The 15,589-nt window shown below is 49.5% G+C and overlaps 1 protein-coding gene across 11 annotated transcripts in view; it reads right to left on the bottom strand.

Moving 5' to 3' along the window:
• The window catches only part of PDGFA (platelet derived growth factor subunit A), an 84,690-nt gene extending 70,731 nt beyond the window's left edge, over positions 1–13,959 (bottom strand). For all 11 annotated transcript variants that reach the window (XR_009115293.1, XM_058035168.1, XM_058035167.1 and 8 more), the window contains exons 1-4: positions 13,497–13,959; positions 12,245–12,341; positions 4,897–5,001; positions 2,612–2,799 (exon numbers count right to left, since the gene is read on the bottom strand). Coding sequence is in view for 10 of the 11 variants with exons in the window: in XM_058035168.1 (XP_057891151.1) it covers positions 2,612–2,799; positions 4,897–5,001; positions 12,245–12,341; positions 13,497–13,559 (453 nt within the window). In the remaining variant the exon portion in view is untranslated. The remainder of the gene's footprint in view (positions 1–2,611; positions 2,800–4,896; positions 5,002–12,244; positions 12,342–13,496) is intronic.
• Between the last annotated feature and the right edge of the window lie 1,630 nt (positions 13,960–15,589).

The following is a 15,589-nucleotide window of genomic DNA, read 5'->3' as shown; positions in this document are numbered from 1 at the left end:
CTATGAGGAGAGAAATGGAATCCTTTCCCTCCCATCAAAGAGCAGCTCCCATCCAGCCTCTCCATCCCAGTCTGAGTTCTGCAGGGCTGTGCATGTGCAGTTTGCTGAACAGAGATGTCTTTAGGACCAGAGCTCTCATGGGCTCACTGTCACCAGGCAGGGCAAACCCACCTTGCACTAATGAAACCCACCCTGTGAAAGGGAAACCTCACAAGAGCCATTTCAGGGAAGCTGATCCACCAAACCCCCTGGCTTGGAGCCTCCCTACAGCTTCAGTTCCACATAAATGGTATTTCACTGATGAGAGCTCGGTGAAGACGAAAAAAGGAAATCCCTGAACCCTCCAGCCTTTGAATCATGTCCCAGGAATGAAATGCCCCAACACAAGCACCTCCACTGCTCCTCCCACCCTGCCCCAGCCGTCTCTTAACCTTGACTACAGTGGCCCTCAGTGAGACAAAGAAAACACCCTTTGCTTTGGCCTGTTGGATGATGCAAACCCACTTGCTGACCTTTCTGGATGAACATTTTTCTAGTGTGAATGGGCCAGCTATGATCTCACTACCTTGTCAATGAGGAGGAAGCGGGGAAAGCCTTTTCAATGTTCCATCAAAAGAGAGCTTTTATGCAGTCTGACATCAGGGGAAAACACAAGCTGGCTTTCCAATGCACTGCAGCTGAGAAGGCTCTCCAAAACCGCTCCCACCTTTCCAGGGACCCTCGCTCTGAGCCAGCTACTTAATGGCATGAGCAGACATTCAGCTCTAAACTTAGGATTGGCAAAAGGCTCAGAAAACCATCAATTACATCAAAGCTACAAGGGGATCTGACTCTGGAGGGCATAAATATGGATTCTGTTCTAAGAGTTCTGGTGTTACAGTGGGGTCAGCCTACAACCTTTACAATGAACATCCTGTTCCTGCTTGACCTCTTGTCCTTTTTTTCCCCTGCTACTTAATGACTGTTTGGAGCAGTCTTGGAGCTTGGAAAAAAAAATGTCCTCCAAAGCTGGCTGACGTATATTGATATTGCTGGTGGCAATATATTTACACAGCCACGAAAAGCAGCTGCTCAGCTGAGCCTACTTTTAGCTTGTGCCCTACTAAAATGAATGCAAATCTAAAAGCACTACAAGGGGCTGAGAGACTAAAATTCCTTCAACGTGGTGGTGTGCTGGGGAAGCAGCCCCAGCAGTGCCATCCTGCAAAGCTGCTGCCAGGAGTTTGAGTCTCTGTCTCATCTGTCATCTCCCCCATCCCTCAGGGCCAGGAGAGAAGCACAATCTCACAATATTGTTCAATATCACACACAGGTACAAACAGCAAGTTCATCACACATGTCTCAGCTCATTGCTGAGCACATCCAGCTGCTCTGTACATGTTTGCTGCTACACAAAATCAAGGGGAAGCTGCATCAAACCCAAGGCAACAGCACTAAATATCACAGCCCTGAGGCACTTTGCTGTTTAGCTCCTATTCAGAAAGGTTTACAATTGTAGTCCTCCCCACTTTGTTCTCAGCCCTCAAGTAATTATTGATCCAAATTTATACATAATTTTTAATTGTTTCTGCAAAGTGTATCCCACAAATGCAAGGCAGCAAGCAAGTGTAAAGCATGATTATTTTTGGGAACACTGACGGAATCTCAGATGTTTTTCCAGCTTATTTGGATACAAAAACATTGTTCTCAGATGTTCAGAAACAGAAAAGAAAAAGAAATTCTGCCCAGACACGTCTGCAAGTATGAAAAACAGTGTATGAAAAACAATGAAATTGCTTAGGTGCCTTATTTTTGTTTTAGGATGTCCAGCACTAAGTGAACAGCACTTTTCTCAAGAAATCCATTACAAGTGCAGCAATCAGTGTGTTGTGCTGAGCAATTTCACATTCAAGAATGTGGTGGGGTTCATTTTAATTCTGCTTTTAAGAAATTCAGGGCAACAAGAACTCAGAGTCTTCACAATATGAATGCTAAGTGTAAGTCTAATCTCCTACACACAGATGTAGATCAACAGCACTTGTTTAAATACTGATAAAAATTAGAACACAGTGAAGCCAAATGAGCATAAATATTTCACGTAATATTTACTGGAAAGTTGCAATAGGGATTTTGTCTAATGAGTAAATACAGCATGAAGCTGTTGAGTCTTCTATCCCTGGGGTAAGATAATTTGAAACACATTTTTTCAGATCAAAAGTGTTATGTTGTCAAATATAAAAGCCCAATTTAGGCTGCATAATATTTAATTAAGAAAACAGCATTCCATACTGTGATTTATTTATTTTTTTAAGTCCAATGCCCCTTGAGTCATTTTATCTTCTTAACTTTAAGATCTGTACTGCGCGAGATCATGGGAAAGGCACGATCAACTTTATTTTCATTGTCAAAAAAAAAAAAAAAAAGAAAGAGAGAGAAAACCTAAAGGGAATCCTGTGAAAACCAAATCCAAACCCAAGATTTCCAAATGACCACGTAACTTGAAAAGGCCATAAACGGAGAGGGGCGTTCTATGCAAGGATGGACAGCAGAGATTTGGGTCACACAGGCAGAGGGGTAAGGGGAGTTTCCAGGCTGCAGAGGAGCCAGGGAGGGCCCTGCAGCCCCTGCTCACCTTGACACTCCTGTGGTGTATCCGGGAGGGCTGGCACTTGACGCTGCTGGTGTTGCAGCAGCCGGTGCAGCGCTTCACCTCCACGCAGGGCGGCCATATCAGGAAGTTGGCCGAGGTGGGGTCGATCTGGCTCCGAGGTATCTCGTAGATCACCGTCCGCGTCTTGCACACCGCCGGGATGGCCTCCTCTGCGGGCACAGGAGAGTCACAGCCCCAGGTGAGCGCCCATGGGGATGAGGTACATGTAGGCACAGGAGAGTCACAGCCCCAGGTGAGCGCCCATGGGGATGAGGTACACGCGGGGTCACTGCTCCCAGTCCCCACTGGTCACTGGTGAGCCAGCGCCGAGCGCTGTGTGCTCACAGCTGAGCTGTGCTCTTACCCTGGGGACAAGCCTGACTCGCTCCCAAAGCCCAGCCTGCAATGAGGGTTTGCAGTGGCCTGGCTCCCCACACAGCTTGGAGCACATGCCATGAGATAAGGCAATCCTGGCTCTGGAAGTGACAGAAAGCCAGGAGCTCCTCCACATTCAATGACCCCCTAGTGCAGAGTGACTGTGACCCCTCAGAGTCACTGTGCAACAGCAGCTGTTGCTTTCCAGCACCTCTTCACACAAATACCATCACACCTAGCAAACACCACCTCAGAAGTCAAACTGAGGATTATCTGTGTCATACCCAATTTGCACAGCTGGGAAACAACCTGCACCAGCTTGAAACTTTCAAGACTTGGGTTTCCACTTCCAGAACTTTAACATCCCCACATCAGGGAGTCTGGTTTATCCACCATTCCAAAGGGAAAGTACTATTTTTCCTGCAATCATCAAAGCTTTGTAGATGGTGGGTTTTATTTAATTTGTTATTTCTTGAATGATGCAAAACCACCAGAGCAGCATGATGGAAAAACCTGCAGCTAAACCAATATCCTGGAGGGCTCAGGTAAGGTGAGCTTGTTCAGGATTATAGAGAGTAGCTCTGTACTACTGTGCGATGTTGCCATGATCCAAACCATTTATCATCATCAACCTAGGAACTGTTTAAGAAGTCACACTGATATTTCAAAACAGTCCAGAAAAAAATAGCAATTTCAGGGACAAGTTGTTTGCTGATAAGTTCTCCAAAGACAGCTGGGTTGTTTTGTTTTGTTTTTTTTGCCTTACAGTGGAAGCTTGTGATAGCTTTGGGTTAGATGTGTCAGGGAACTGGAACACTGCCTGCACTTCTTCACTTAGTTCTTAAGTACAAGAAGCTCAGGCCTAGCCTGTGCCTGCAACATGGAAATCTAGGCTTAGCTTTGAAAGATGCATCTCAATAGACTAAACAGCGTGAAAATCCTTACACTCAGCCCCCAGTGCCATGAACTCAAGAAAATTAACAGATGCAATCCTGCAAGATAGCTGGCAACTCCCACAAGGTACTGAGCACACCCAGTTCCCAGTGCCTGTGGTGGGGAGGCACCCAGCACCTTGCAGGGTGAGGCGCCAACGTCGCCGGCTGCTCCAGCACCGCTGCTCTCCCCAGGCAGCCAAGGCGCTGCCAACTCACACTGCAAATCCCTGCTGACAGCAAGCTGGGCTGGCTCTGCCTGCCACCACAGCTCCAAGGACAAACACGCTGAATTACCCACCAGGGATAGCACCAGGGATGTTTTCCACGGGCCAGTGGAATGGTGGAACACTCACAGCTAATCAGATGAACAAGCACTGCACATAAATCCTATTCTCATGCCCCATTTTTAATTTATATTTGGGATTTTTTGCATCCTCATCACCATTAATAAGGATAAAATCCCCTGTAAACATGCCTGCTGCCCTACACAGTGATGGAAATCAATGCCCCAGCGTTTCCATCAATGGCTTTTAATTTTTGGGATAAACTGTATTTTTCTTGTGAATAAAGAGTCAAGCTGTTTCCTTTTGTGGAGCTTCTGTACTGAAAACTCTACCAACTGTTGATGTTTTTTAAAGCACACTGCTGTAGTTGTTCCCCACACTATGAATTATACATTGAATATCACAGCATTTTCTAACCAAGGTCTAGCTTTCCAACATGCTGCAACAAGAAAGTGAATGTAAAGAATTTGTGCATGTCTGTCTCCTATGGACATCCTCCAGAAGACAGCTTCTCAGGCAATGGCTCGTTTTGTGCAAAAAGAAAAGCAGAAGCTAGAAATGGCCCTTTTTTCCCTTTGTGCATGTCACATTTTTCCAGTGAAATGTCCTGCTTGGCTGACCAAAGGCACCCCCTCTGCTTTCACTCCCAAAGTACAAATAGCTTGTTTCTTACCAATGCTTCTTTTTCTGCGAATGGGCACAGGACGGTTCTCTTGCACATGTTTAGCAGAATGAACACTGTAAGATCTCAAGTTTGTTTCTGAAACATCATCATATCCTAGAACAGGAAACAAAATGTTATACCTCAGGTATGTTATGTGCACCAATGTCACTACAGTGCTGTTCCACAGGTACAAATCTGTGCTGTTCACAGGCACAAGACCAAATCCTGCTACAATCACTCTAATGTAACCCCTGCAAATGCAATTGCAAGGGCATAAGGCAGGGAGTAAAGACACAGACATTGAATATCATGTATAAGCATGCACAATTTAATTCCAATATCCATTTTACTGAAAGCCCCCAGAAAGAGTGCACACACTGTGGCACAGAACCATATCTAAAGTAAAACAGTTGCATTTTTATGTGAAAAGCATAATACGGCTTTTCTTACTGGAAAGGTGTAGAAATAGGAACAATATTCCTGCATGTGTAATGTTTCTTACAAACATTTTGAAGTTCTGGTATGAGGCAACAGTAGAAAATATGGTATTAGACCCAACAGCAACAATGCTGCCTCTGTAAATTTTCTGTTGCTTGGTTTTTCAGGGCAGTACTAGGGCAGAATCAAAAGCAAAAAGTAACTAGCATGGGTTTCCTTTTAGCCTCTCTGTTGCAGAACAAATCCCCTGTGAAGTATCCTAACCTTTGGAGGGGCATCTGAAGCTACTGCAAACTCTGGGACTGCATCCAGGCTTGTCTTGTTCCCTAAATAAGCCTACCACATGGGTTAAAGGGCCATGAGAAAAAGCAAAGATGGAAAACTTGGCATTTCATTTATCATAAAAAACAACAAAATAACTGCTCCAACTATTTGGGTTTGTTAAGTGAAGCAGTTCAGGTCGTGTCCCATGCCGTGGGGTCTGAAAACCACAAGCACAGTGTGCAAACGGGGGATGAGGAAGAAGGAACCAAACAGAGAACTGCACACAGACCCCAGGACACCCAAACTAAGGGGTTTAGCACTCTGCTGCTTGGAGTGTCCTCTGGAACATCACTGCAGAGTTTCAAGGTTTCACTGCTGGCTCCTAAGAAAACTGTGACATGCTCTAATAAAAAGCAAAAGGGTATTACACAGTACTCAATTACCCTCTCTGCAAGCTACCAACACCCTACACTCCCATCTTCTGCACTGTCACACTCCCTGCTTCCAGTTTGTTCTGTACACACAGCTGTCTGTCTCTGGAACGTGTTTTAATCTCAGCTTTATTAGTAACACACATCATAAGGCTCTGCTCCACAAAACAACCAACTCCTTTTCTCCTCCCTCCAAGAAATTGTGCCCTAAGGAACATGCAGCTTGTGAAATCACCTGTACAGCCAGGTGAGGCAGGAAGACAGATGGATCTTCAGCACCTTAGAAAGAGTTCTGCATCCCAGGGTTTATCATTACTTCTTGGAAAATACTAATGTAAGTAGCTAAGAGAAAATAAAATCAGAGGTCCAAGAGGTAGTGCCAGGATCACCCACTGGTTCTGCCTATTCTCCTTTATCAGCTGAACAGATCCTTGTATGAAATTAGTCATTAGTCTCAATTTATCCAAAGAAATTGGCTCCTAGTTCCTATCTATGGTACTTGTTTCCCCTAGATTTCAATGGGAAATTTTGGAACCTGACTAATTAGCTGGTACTGGGCCTTATTTGCAGTCCCAGTCCAGTAATGTAACACAGCAATGACTAAAGGGTATTATTTCTGCTTTTATTGCACCCCATACTCCAGAAAACTCATCAGTGGTATAAATAAAATGGCTTGCCAGAGATCCCACAGGAAGTTTGCAACTGAGCTGGGGAGTGGAGCCAGGTCTCCCACATCCCATTCCAATGGCACCAGGCCATCCACCTGATCCCAAATGGTGTTAGGCAAAATGAGGATCCGTTCTGATGTGCCTCCAGCCCTCTTCTGTTTCCTAGCACTCAGCCACCCAACACCTTAATACTGACCTCCTTTTTGGCAGCTTCAAGTTGTCACAACCTCTCCCTCAATTTGAGGCAATGAAGTGATACTTGAAAGCAGCATGAATTCTGCTCAGCCTGAGATCCAAACTAGGCTGGGAGCAAGAAGCATGTCCGTGCACAAGCAAACAGTGTTTAAAAGGAGATTAAACACAAAAGTAATGCCTCTAATCCCAACTGCTTGGTGGGCACAGGCATCAGGCTGGAAAGGGAAGCTGGCAGGGCTGCCAGCACTACAGCAGGGCTGGGCCATGGCTCCTAATCCCACACTCAGCAATGCTGGCACAGCTCCCTCCTAGCATGAAGGATCCTCCTTGAAAGAAGCTGGTAAGAACCAAAGGACTGGTATGATCAGCTAACCAGTGTGTTAAGTCATGTGCTTACACATAACTGCTCAACTCAGCTGCAATCAGCCTTTTTCCATCACATATTTTAAAGCAAAATGACACCTCAAAGGGTTGTGTTGCTTATAAGATGATTTCTAAGGTGATGAAGGCCTCTGGCCTATGCTGTACCTCACTGTCTCACTACATATCTTAAGCATGTACAGCAGTTCCTAAGTTCATGTCTCTCTGTGAGGGTTGCAAAAAGAAATCAACACAGCTAGCTCAGCAGAACAAGCTCCAGTCAAACCTCAATGTGTTATCTAACACAAATTGTATTATTTCTACCAACACATCATCCAAGTTTGGTTTAATAAACAGAATCATGGGGCATGGCTGGAGCCACAAGACACTACAATGCTGAAGGCATTTAAGTGTCCCCCCTGATTCCCACAGGCATTTGGAAGGAATTCCATTTCCCAGTGGAGTCAATGGGAAAAATCAATGCACTTCAAGCAATGTTTAAGTCAACAGGAGTCTTGCCCAAGCAGGAGTGAAAAATCACCAAGTCAGGTTTGAAACTCACACTTGGCTCTGAATGTGTGGCCAGAAGACTTCCTTTTCCTTTATTAAAACCATGATGCTACATTAAGGAAGAATGATACTTAATTTGTATCAGTTTTTCTCCCAATGTAATGAATTCGGTGCAGGGTAGCTCTTAGCAAAGGAAATGTGAGTTTATGGGTTAGCACCTCACAAAATGAGGCTTGGAGCAGAAAGCCTAGAAATGGGTGGTTCTTAGTTTAGAACTCAAACACTGCTCATCACCAAGTGAAGATGGAGGATGCTGCACAGAGCCAGATTAGTGCAGCTTTCTTTTAATGTTTTAATAATAAAAAAATGTTTTCATGGCAGCCGATCAAGAAATTTCTCTGTAATCTTTTATGTACTGACAACATATCAATGATGGGCATAAAAACTCTTGCAATTAGCCTTGGTCAATCCATTAGTGTAGCTGAAATTGTTCTTTTTTGTCAGATTGGCAATTTTCCACTGGGTCATGGAATATAAATCACAGAGTTCCTGTGACATTCTGCCAATACATGATTACTCTTTTTGCTCAAGAAGCATGTGGAAAGCATCCTAAGTTTACTGCTATTTTCTATTTATCAATTTATACTTTTGAATTTCCATCTTCTTACCAAACTATTTTATGTGAGTACAACCCCCAACACATCCAGTCTTAATGCAAACCCTTCTAGATTGCATTTTGATACAAAGTACAGATCCAAGATTTCTAGAACCAACAGCAGCAGTTTAGGAAATTCTTATAATCTCATTTTTTTCAGGAATTCAATGTAAGGTACAATAAGCTGAAATGGTCTGTCTCACAATCATTCCTAGAGCCAGAAAGCCCACGGCAACATCAGTTTGGTTTTTTGATCTTCTTTTTGGCTGATGCAAAATTTGCCCTTCTGACATCCAACTGCAGAGATAGATGTCATTAAATTTTCAACTTTGATCTGTTAAAGGAAATATAAGTAGCAGCTCGCAAGATCCTGTTTTGTTCAGCTTGGTTTTGTTTTTTCCTTTACCTAGGTGTGATCAACCAGCTATAAGGAAGGAGGAATATTCCCTCATCTGTCTACAGGCCACACATGGAAGATACCTCTCTCTCTCTCTCACGATGCGTAAGAGGTGCAAGAGAAGCCAACACACTGCACTGTACCATCCTTCATGGAGCACCAACCGAAACCCACAAAGTCAAGAGCTCATTTTCCAAAAGACTGAGTTCTGCAGCAACCCAACACTTTCTCCATGGAAGTATACAGCTAATTTAGAACGTTTCTCCACTTAACAAAAGCTGCTCTGCTAGTTCTTAATCACAGGCCGTTAAATTCACATGGCCTAAGGTGACCCTGGTGGATGCCCTTAACCCGTGCAAAGAGGCACACTCAGCCCTGCCTCTCCCCAAGCAGGCAGATGACTTGGGGAAAAAATCTGTTCCCAGCGGGAGGCAAGCATAATAGGTGATGAAATGAACTCTACCTCCCACAGGACAGATGGGAGAGGTGAAGCACGAGGAGGAAAAGCACGCTGCCGAGCCACAGAGAGCTGCACAAGCAGAGCAGAGGAAATGCCCCCGTTTGGGGGGTTTAGTCTGCTCGTAGTAAAACTGTACTCTGCACACTAGAGCTGCCTACTTCCTGGGACTGTGCATGCTTTCTCCTTTAAACAGGGTCAGACTCTGCTCTCCTTCATGCCAAGGCAATTCTGTCACTGCCTCTGGATCCCAATTGCAGCAAATTAATACAAGACCCCGTTTCCTGATAGGAATAGAGAATTGTCATGCTGCCTTTACCCTCTGAGTCGGACATGCAGAACTGGGCTCTCACAAACTGGCCTGGATTTTCTTTTTTGAATACAATGATAAGCTCCATGTTGGGTAGTGTTTTTCTTTAAGTAATATGCCAGATGGTCTGGGGGTGTGGTTTCTAATTTTATGAAGGGGGTTATCAGTCATCTCTGCGCTACAATATAGAGACCAAATCTGTCAGAATAGAAGAAAAACCTGCCCACTCTGACTTACAAAACTTACTTTTCCAATTAAAAATATATGTTTTGCATTGCAGGAGTGAAAATGACTGTTCTTCCTTGATTTTCCACAGATTCTGCCTTGTTACTCAGGAATATCAGACACTTTCTTCATGCATGCCTGATCCTGCAAACTCTTAGCCTACAAGATCATTCTTAATTCTCAAGTCCACCCACTGAGTTTAAACAGGGCTACTCACATGCAGAAGGACTGGCAATACCATGCACTAAAACGAGGGAGAGGATAGTCACTGGAGTGATTTTGTTCTAAGCCTCAGTTGAAACTGAGTACATGCTATGAAAGTGAAATATACCTACTGTACAAGCCCTCACTGAACTGGCTGTTCCCTAAAGGCAATTGCAGCCCTAAGGAAATAAATTTCAGAAATATCACCTTACCAGGGACAACGAGAAAACATTTGATTTGCTAATTCAAGCTAATACTAAATATAGTAAACAGGCCTGATCCTGTTTACTGAGGAAAGCACAGCAATTTCAATACTCGATTAGTCACCCTGATAAGCCTTTAGTAAGAATTACTCACGACAGTAAAGTCTGCAGGACTGTGCCCAGGAAAAGCAACTGTGGGTAGTAAAGCAAGGTTACTCCATGAGAACCCAACCACGAGTAGCTCAGAGCACAGCTTAGCACACAGGCAAAAGCAGCACTCACATAAGCAAGAGCCGGGTGAAAGGCTGAATATTTTGGTTTTATTTTTTAATATTGTTTGAGTTCATGTCTTAAGGAATTACTGTTTCACAGTGAAATAGTAAAATATTTATGTCTCTTGTTTCTCCAATGGTCTCTAAACTGACAAATTGCAAGAAAACAGCAAAATGAAACGGGTAAACTTGTGGCTGACCTTCTCCATTTTTGGTCTTGCATCCTCCAGTTAATATTTACCATGAGATAAATAATTATTTTCTGAAATAAATTTCTCTGCTACATCTACCCATTTATTCAGCTCCTGCCGTTGCCCCACTTGTCTGCCTGATTCACTTGCAACGGAGCCACGTGAACTTTTGCTCTCCTTCTAAGTGGTATTTAAAAATGAAGCATGGGCTTGTTACGCTGAGGTATTTGAAAAAATAATGTATTCTGGTAGCTACAGAACCCTGACTCAAAGGCAGGAGCAGTATGCACTATTTTAAAATGCTAGCACTCAGGTCCAGCCCTTCTGCAACAGCAGCCAACTCCACCAAGTTCACTGGGAAAAAGATTTTAGCAGTAGTGCACTTGTCTGGTCCAAAACAGCCTTCAGTGAGGAAATATGAACTGCACACCCCTTCCCAGTTGTGAAAGTTTCTTTAATTTTGGTGATAAACAACTGTGATGAAGCACTGCTCTCCAAAAATACTAAACCAATGCCAATCTGGTAATTACTAATTAGCCTCTATGGTAAATCGTTGTGCAAGACAGAAATACTCCCATTTTCAGTGTAATGGGAAAACATTTGCTCTCTAATCACATGAAAATTGAAAGCTATGACTGTAAAATACGTTCCTAGTGCATTCCTGCTCGTTAATAGAGCACTGCACAAAAAGCAGAGAGTTAAACTCTAGAAGGATCCCACAACTCTGAATGAAGGTGACTGAACCTGGCACAGACTTTACAAAAATACACAGCATATGGTTTAAAAGGAGATGGCCCAGTACCAATGCAAGCAAGAACTCATTCATTTTTCTCCATGTTTGTGCTTCAGCAAGATGCAGGCTTCCCCAGGGCACATCAAAGGTGCCGGGGTTTATTCTTGCTCTCTACTGAGAGAAGAAATCACCAGGAACAAAGTGCATCAAGTGAAACCAAATGATAAGGAACCCAGCAATACCATGCTTCTAGATCAGATTTACTGCTGTAACGATCTGTTAAACTGCACGTTCTCACTACACCCATTTGCATGCCTAATGATGCAGAAAATAACCCTGCACTATTTTATTTTGAAAAAAAAAGGAAAAAAGTGTATTTTTGAGGGTAAGCTTCATATGCAGGTTTCTGTTTAAAATCAGTGCGGACCGTTTTATTTTCCTTTTAATAAAGCCCAGCACTTGAAGAGACATTACTTCATTCATAAATATTGTTTCAAATATTTTAAATACCTCTAGGACAGTAGTTTAAAGATAACACAGCAATGCAAGACCAACAACAAACCTTACGGCAATTCTTCTCCGCTGCGAGACGGAGAGAGCTCTAAAAACACGGGGTGGGGGTCACAAGGTCCCTCTCCACCCTGAACCCCGGGAAGTTTCAATCCCCGATGGGCCCCTTGGCCGCCGCCTCGCTGTGACTCGCACCCGGGGCCGCCCGGCTCTCGGTGCGGCGCCCGCACGGGGGTCTCGGGCGAGGCGTGCGGGGAGCGCGGGGCGAGCGGGGCCTCCCCCCGGGGCGGCGGCGGCCGACGGCGCGGAAGGAAGGAGGACGGGACTAATTTACCTACGGAGTCAATCTCCAGGAGGCGCTGCAAGTCGCGGATGCTGTGGATCTCGCTGTGCGCCAGCCGCTCGATGAGCTCCTGCGGGATCTCGGCCTCCTTCAAAGACACACACACCGCGGGTCACCGCGCAGTCCCGCCCGCAGCGCCGGGCATCCGGCGCGCCGCGCCTCCGGGCTCGCTGGGGAGGGTGCGGGGTGTTTGCGAGACATGCGGGGATGAAGCAGGGGGAAAATCCACGCGCGCATCCCCCCACAGCGCTCCGCGGGGCGCCGGAGCGCTCCCGCCGCCCCCGCCTGCGCGCCCGCGGGGGCTGCGCGCCGCCCGCCCGACTGCGCCACGGCTCAGCGGGGCGGCAGCTCCGCACGGCCCCGCCTGGCAGCGTGTGCCCGGCAGCGCCGAGCGCCGAGCCCCGCCGGGCGGCTGGAGCACACCCCGGGCAGCGGCTGCCGGAGTTCGCCCGGGCGGGTGCCAAGTCTCCCGCGGGCGCGGGCTCCCCCGAGCCGGGCAGCAGGAGGAGGAGGAGGAGGAGGAGAACCGCGTCCCACGGGGCGCCGCCATCCTACCAGCGCCCACGTCGCGGCTGCCGGTGCCAAGCAGACCGGGTCCCGGGAAAAGTTAGAGCCGCTGTGCAGCGCCGAGCACCGCGCTCGCCCCGGCCGGGACCACCTGTAGCAACCCCGGGACGCGGCTCCGCGCCCCCTCCGTCCCCTGCGGGCACGCGGGCGGGAGAGCTCCCGACTGCTCCGGGGAAGATTCACAGAGCGGGGAGCGGCGTTTTGGGGCGCGGGGGATTCAGCCAAGTTCTACCCGCGGCACTAGCGGTGCCCGCGGCCGCCGTGTGCAGCGCTGGGCGCCGCGGGGGCGGCCCGGCTCCGCGCACCCTCGGCTTCCGCACAGCCGCAGCCCGCTGGCACCCGCGGGGCGTGGATATTTTATCATATATTTATTATATATATATATAATATATATTATATACATATTAATTCTTAAGGGCGGCCAGCAGCCCGGGCGCGGAATGCACGGTCATTCCCCTTCGCTTCTGCCATGCATGAAATGGCAACTTGCTGCCAGGCTCGGCCGCGCAGGGCCCGGGGCAGGGCAGCGCTCCCGGCGGGGCCGGGGCGCGGGGATGCCCGCGGAGCCCAGGTGGGCAGCCCGCTCCCTCCCCGCTGCCCTCCGCCGCGGATCGCCCCAACCCCCGGCTGCGCCGTGCCCCGGGGACCGGCAGCGCAGGAAGCCGCTCTCACCTACCTCGCAGAAGGTAAAGGACAGGTACCCAAAACCTATCAGCAAAACGCAAGCCCAGGTCCTCATCGCGGTCTAGTGCACTTTAGACACGGAGGGAAGGCAACGCTGATGGAGAGGGGCTGCAGGCCGGCTCCTGCCGCGCAGGAATTCAGTACCATCCCTCAGGGGAAAGGCAGCGGGGTGGCTCGGGGGTCCTCCGCATCCAGGGTAGGTCGGGGCTGCCCGGGGCGGCGGTGGCTCAATGACGGCGCGGCCGCTGTTTGTACGTTCCCCTCGCTACGGGAGCGTGGCTGCTCTCCCTTCTGCCGCTCTCGCTCGCTCCTCTTGGCTCTTAGGACTAGACCAGCCGGTACTTCTGCATATTTGCTTAGATCAGACCAAAGTGAAACCCAAGGAGTCGATCCGGAGCGCAGCCGAAACGCCCATCACCTGTCTGGGGCGGCTGCCCCCCTCGCGCGGGCGGCGCTGGGGCCGCCTCCCCCCGCCGCGGCCGCCGCTCCGCGCCGCGCCGGGACCGCGGGGCTGCGCTCTCCGCCGAGGGCCGGCCCCCCCCGCCGTGCCTGCCCTCCACACCCGGCCCCTCCGCGGAGAGGGGAAAAATCAAAAATCTTTATTGATAAGGAGAGAAATGTTTCTCTTGCCGAGAATGGTCCCGCTTCCCTCCCCGGCTGGGGCGAGGTCAAAAAATAATAATTAATTAGGAATAATAGCAGGGACAAATCGGAGCGGTATTGCAGGATCTCGCGGGCTGCCTTGGTGCAGTTCCTGCTCCACTTTGCACGGGAGAAAAAGACGGGAGGAGGAGGAGGAAGGAGGGGAAAAAAAATATATATATGCAAGAAGGTTTAAATCCCAAGGGGATCGGAGACGAACTGCAACTCCAGGCAGAGGGAGGCTCGGGGCTCGCTCCGGAGCGGTGGCCGGTCTGGAGCGTGGCCCCGGCGAGGAGCAGCATATACCGCTCCCGCCCTGCCGTGCGCCGCCCCCGCCCCTCCTCCCGGGTACTCCCGGCACCAGACCCACCAACAACAAGTCGTGGGGGTGCCGGCAGCTGCGGCGCCTGCTCCGGGGCCAGGGGCTCTGCCCACTGAGAGGGGAAAACAAGGAGCCGGCGGCGGGCAGGGGTCGGGGGGAGCGGGGCAGCCCCCGCCGCCGGCCCTCTGCGGCACCGGGCGGAGGGGCGGGCGCTGCTGCGCAGCAGCCGCCGTGTAACCTGGCGGGCTCGGCCGTGTGCTTTGCCTTTACATAAGGCAGAGCGGATCGCCATGGCCACGGCGCGATCGTGTGTGCGTGTGTGTGTGTGTGTGCTTTCTTATCGTTGTTATTCTATTTTAGCGGGGGGGGCCTTGCCTTTTGCAGAAGGGGAGGGGCAGAGCGGCGGAGGGTTGTGGTGTGCGGCTTTTAACGTTGCCGTTGCAGCGCAGCCTTCATTGCGAAGGACAACACACACGCGCAGCCTTGAGGAATACAAAAGCACCCCCAAACTGCACGAGAGGCAGGGGGGGCGGTGCGGGCGGGGGGCAGCGGAGCCCTCCGCCCTGCGGCACCCGGCTGCGGCATGCGCGGGCGCGGGGCTCCCCGCCGCGGCCGCGGGCACGCCGCGCCCCGGGGCTCCGCCGCAGCCGGACCCAGCCTCCGCAACTGCCCCGGATCCCCGCAACTGCTTCAGCACCCCGCAACTGCTTCAGCACCCCGCAACTGCTTCAGCACCCCGCAACTGCGCAACTGCCACAGCCCCCCGCAACTGCCCCAGACCCCCGCCCTGGATCCCCGCAACTGCCCCGGCCCCGCACTCCGCACCGATCCTCCGCAACCGCAGCCGGCCCGGGCCCCCCGCAGCCCGTCCCGAACCCCGCAGCCGGCCCGGGCCCCCCGCAGCACGTCCCGAACCCCGCAGCCGGCCCCGAGCCGGCCCAGCTCGCGTTCCCTTCGCGTCCTCCCTCCTAGCCGCCCCGGAGAGAAATTGCCCCCGTTCCCCCGGCGCGAATTGGCACAAGGTGCCTGCTGCACCCTGACATCTCCCTGAACTCATTGTGATTTAAATAACAGCCCTTTCTCATCTAAACAAAGGTTCTTAATAGCAGATGCAAAGAATT

The sequence above is a fragment of the Melospiza georgiana genome, chromosome 16, assembly GCF_028018845.1.
Source record: "Melospiza georgiana isolate bMelGeo1 chromosome 16, bMelGeo1.pri, whole genome shotgun sequence".
Lineage (NCBI taxonomy): Eukaryota > Metazoa > Chordata > Aves > Passeriformes > Passerellidae > Melospiza > Melospiza georgiana.
The sequence above is the reverse complement of the archived record's forward strand: the minus strand, read 5'-3'. Positions and strand labels throughout refer to the sequence as shown.